The 4,782-nt window shown below is 46.4% G+C and overlaps 1 protein-coding gene and 1 long non-coding RNA gene across 2 annotated transcripts in view; one reads left to right on the forward strand and one right to left on the reverse strand.

The window, feature by feature from the left end:
- Positions 1-2,650, forward strand: part of LOC118453080 — a 16,420-nt gene extending 13,770 nt beyond the window's left edge. Inside the window, exon 3 of the long non-coding RNA XR_004842993.1 lies at positions 940-2,650. This is a non-coding gene — a long non-coding RNA (uncharacterized LOC118453080). The remainder of the gene's footprint in view (positions 1-939) is intronic.
- The window catches only part of ESRRB (estrogen related receptor beta), a 134,017-nt gene that overhangs the window by 5,603 nt on the left and 123,632 nt on the right, over positions 1-4,782 (reverse strand). The window contains exon 6 of the mRNA XM_035901987.1: positions 3,679-3,948. Within this exon, the coding sequence (XP_035757880.1) occupies positions 3,679-3,948 (270 nt within the window). The remainder of the gene's footprint in view (positions 1-3,678; positions 3,949-4,782) is intronic.

The following is a 4,782-nucleotide window of genomic DNA, read 5'->3' on the forward strand; positions in this document are numbered from 1 at the left end:
GAATGCCTAAGAAGGGGTGGCTGGCTCTGAAGGGTAGTAAGTCTACAGCACCCCTATGTTGTAAAAAAAATGGCCGATCATATAGTTGGGACTTGCCTGCTGCTCTGGACATTAAGCATTCATTTCTCAGCTCTCTAAAATGCACTTACTAAAGACAGAGTTTGCTTGAATTATCTTTGCCAGTCCCAGCAGGTGTGTCCTTGGTGCATTACACTGAGGACTCAGAGATCAGCCACAGCCTGGCAAGGTCAGCCTACTGTCAGTGTCTCCTCTAGTGAAGAGTGAGCAAGCTCCCACTTCTGTTTTCATTTGTTTCAATTCCTAGAAACAAAGGGTCAATATACACAGGGCTGCATGGAAGAGAGGAAAGTCCCTAGAAGCTGGGTTGCATGAGCAATTACACCCAGCAGGGATGGGGAAATTCAGGAATTTATCTATATGGGAGGTGAGGCGGAAAGCAGGTCAAGGCAGCACAGGTGCTAATCCAAGTGCTCAGCTTTAAACCCTGTCTCTGACCCAAGGGAGCTGAGACCTGGCCCAGAAGTTGTCTGCATTCCTACTGTGTTAGGAATCAGCTGTTTGCATGCAAGCACATACATTCAGGCTCTGCAAGTTTACTCCATGCCAAGAACACACTAAGGAAAATAATGTATGAAAAGAACATGAAGATTGAATGTGAAGGTTACCTTAGAAAAATACACTTGCCCTATTCTAGCTTCCTTATGTGTGTGTTGTGAGAGGCTTTAATTACAAGACAAATGAGATCTCATGCTTTTCTTTCATGTTTCAATACAAATAACAAAGCAGGATTTTTGTGGATTATGCTCCTACAGAGCTGCACTTCTAGCTGCACTAGGAGAAAATGGTTTTTCCTATCCAGTGGAGCACACACTTTGGCCTGTGCCTCCTGACCCTTACCTTGGTTTCTTTAATCCGCAGGACTGGAAGCAGAACCCCAAAGCAGCTGATGAGTGTTGGCTGGTCTGCTCTGTCTTTGCTCAGTGTTTCTTCACTCCTGATGCAGACTGCCCCATAAGGCTTAGTCCTGACAGCACAGCGAGCAACATCAACAGAGAGTGCTTCTGCTGCACCGTGAGGAACTCAGCATCACCGACGCTCAGGTCCTGCAGTGCCTCTGCTCATAGCATGGGACAGATAAATGTGCTGGTGTGGTACTTACCCTGTCACCCTGTCACAACCACTACCTTAGCACTTCAGCCTCTCTGAAGAGCCCTTTCTCCCTGTTTAATCCTGTGACCTTCCTGGTAGACGGGAGGCAGGTTCTTTAACAAGAGTTGATTACATCGCCAAAAGCCACTGTCCCACAATTGAGAGAGCCCAGCCTTGGCCATCTGCCCATCCTGGTTCAGTGGCAAAGTGAAGGCAGCAATTAGAGTTAAAAAAGCAATATATGAGAAATTGAAAAAGGGAGCTAGATAGCAATTTATATGAATCAGAAGTTATGAAGTGTAGAAAATCGATAAGGGAAGTGAAGGACATTGGAGGAAAATCCATGGCTGGAAGGGCTAAGGACAATAAAGAAGTTTTATAAATATTTAAGAAATAGAAGAAAAATGACCATTTGTAAGGGGGCTCTTTTCACCTGGAGATGATTAAACTATTAATAGCAGCACAGAGGAGACAGAAGTCCTCAGTATTTCTGTCCTGTTTAGAAAAAAGAAGCATTGTGTACCTGTGTTATATGAAGATGATGAAGACTTCTTAGCCCATTGCTTATGCAAGAAGATGTTAGACACCTGTTAGGGACAAACTTTACAGAAATCAGCAGAGCTGGGTAACTTGGCTTTAAGAGTTCTAAAATTGCTGGCTGAGGCCCACCTGGGGCAGATTAATGATTAACAAGTCTTGGTATTTTTGAGAAATTCAAGATGACTGGAGAAGTTCTAATGATGCGGATATTTTCCTAGGTCTTATCTGATAATTTCCATGCTAGCCTGATGTGAACCAGAGCAAAATAAAGAAAGAAAGCGATGTTCAATTAAGACTTATAAGATGGTATTACAACTACTGCCAGTCAGCATGATACTTTGGAATAGAGGGCTTGCTTGTCAAACAAACCTGATTTCACTCTCTGATGAGATTACAAGTTTGGTTGATAAAGTTAACTGCACAGATATAATAGACTTAGGCTTTTATAAGGCACTTGGCTTAGCACCACAGGACATTCTCATTAAAAAAATTAGCACTATGCAATACCAATAAAGCACACTTTCAATTGATTAGTAACTGGCTAGATGACAGATCTCAAAGTAGCTATCAGTGGTGAATCATCCCTGAAGGAGGAGTTTTCTAGTGGAAATCCACAGGGATCAGTAAAAAAACAGATGCTATTCAACATTTTTTTTATTAATGAGCTGTAAGTAACTTTTTTTTTCCTTTTGAATTGCTGCTGCTAAGAAGTATGGATGGCAAAAAGGAACAGAAGGGTGTAAAGTGGTGAGGATAGGGCAGCCTCACAGCATTGTGGACCACTTGCTTACACTTGAAGTAATAGCCAAGGAATGCAACTATGGAACAGGAACTTTATCGTGTCAAGATGTCAGGTGTAAAAAGACTTGGGATCACAGGGCACAGCTCAACAAAGACCAGCATCTGGAGGCTGAACTCAAACAAACTGATGTTAAAGGTATGGTGCCTGCCTTTTTTTTTTTTTTTAAACAGAGAGAATTATTAATTATTGGAGTCAACTACCACAAAATATGTAGATTCCTCCTCTTTTAATCCCTTCAGCTTCACACTGGGTGTCTTTCTTTCTGGAAGGCGGCTTTAGCCAAACACGGATATTGGACTCACTGCTGGGCTGCAAGGGTGAATTCTGTGACCTGCACAATGCAGTTCAGCAAGGAGATCTGATGTGAGACAATGAGACTCAAGGGATGTAGAGGGAGCCCTCGTCACACAGTAGCTTTAGCAGTTTCCCTGTCGGAAGGTACTAGTGAGCAAATATGTGTCTGGCTTTTGTGCAACACCAGTGCAGCACACAGCACCTCTTGTGTCTCCCACAGCCTACCGGACGGAGGGCTGCAGCCCTCCTCAGGCTGAGATGGAAGGCACCGGGCTGAGGGCCCTGGCTTTTCTCATCCTCTTCACAAGAAGAAACGGAACAGGCAACATCAGGCTTCTGACAGCATGTCTTACTCTCTACCATCCAGATCCACACTGTCTCCCAGTTAAAGAGGGATTCGGTGTCTGTGGTCATGGAACATCTCCAGCACAGGACCAGGCAGCCCCAGTCCCACAGCTTTTTATGGGATTTGAAATTGGGACCAGGGTTTCCCTGTTTGCTGTAACTGACCAATACTATGGTGGATGTGGAGGTGGCCCACATCCCCTTTTCTGAACTCACAGCACTGCAGTCAGTTTGCTAGTGGAGAAGGGCTCCTCAGCCTTTCTTTTACTGCCAGAAACCAGCAGCCAGCCCACCCCTGCCTGGCTCCCCTCCCCAGTACAGGGCCAGAGCACAATTGGCGCCCTAGCAGCGGCAAGTCTCATTTCTCCCTGCTGTCCAGGTTAGGTCCTGCTCTGTGGATAGAGAGGAGCTTTGAGGATGCTGCAGACACAGGCAGAGCACAGCCTCAGGCAGTGGGATCTAGTCTCCTCCCAGGCCAGATAACAGCATGGGCCTTGACTGTGGGGCTGGCTGGGCCAGGGCTGTACCTGAGTTGGCAAGGGCCAGAGCTTTGAGCGTGACAAACTCCTCCTTTTCCACCTTGAGCTTCTTGTAGCGGCGCACCAGTTGTAGGATGGCCAGGTAGAGCTCCAGCAGCCCCGTCAGACGAGAGTGCTCTTCATCCATGATGTAGTCCTCAGCATAGACAAGCTTGTCCTCATATGGCAGGGAGCGGTACACAATGCCCAGGATGAGGATTTCCATCCAGGCGCTCTGCAGGAGGCTCATCTGGTCCCCAAGTGAGAGGTTGGAGAACCCTGACAGGGCAAAAGACAAGCAGGGTCAAACTAGTGTGCAGCAAAGCCTCTAGGAGCCAGGGGACCTTAGTTTCCCTGGGATTCACCACAAGCACTCTCCCCCATTGGCCTGCTGCTTTCAAAAAAAAAAAAAAAAGAAAAGCTTACTAAAGTGACTCTGTCTCTGTGGCAACCAGCAGATGTGGACCTTACCCTTCTCTTTGCTCCCATGCCCACCCACAGCCTCAAACAGGAGTCCTGATGCTCTGACTGCATTTATGGCAACCCAAGGTTAATGATAACCTCTTTTCAATGATCTCTGCTTCTTCTATAGCAGCAACTGTTTTGTACCGCATAGTCCTGCTCACCGTTCCTCTGTAGTTTTGTACTGCAGCCTATTTAGTCTGCCCAAGCTGACCAAATTGTAGATAAGAGCTCCAGATGGCAGAAAAGAGGGCTTCTGATGGGACAGGAGGGAATGACACAGGCCTAAATTTACAAGAAAACCATAATCTCTCATTTTGGCCAACATGAGGAAAGGTCCTGCGACCAGAGAGCACTGAAATGTATTCAAAAGCCGAATACATTTGTGAACAGAATCCTCTTCTATGCCTCATCACTTCCTGAGCTCCACACCATTGGCTTTCTGCACCTCACAGCCAGCAACCCTATCCAGTGTCAAAAACACCTCTATGGTGCCATATAAGTACCTAAATCACAGCCAAACCCAGTAGCAGCAGAACCATCACCCAGCAGTCACCAATTCTTTTTCCTCAAATACAAAAAGAGCAATCACTGTCTGGAGGCAGACACACACCCCCCCCCCCCCTCGCCCCCAACCCAACCCCTCCCCCT

This window comes from Egretta garzetta, unplaced genomic scaffold (assembly GCF_000687185.1).
Source record: "Egretta garzetta isolate BGI_Z169 unplaced genomic scaffold, ASM68718v1 scaffold79, whole genome shotgun sequence".
NCBI lineage: Eukaryota > Metazoa > Chordata > Aves > Pelecaniformes > Ardeidae > Egretta > Egretta garzetta.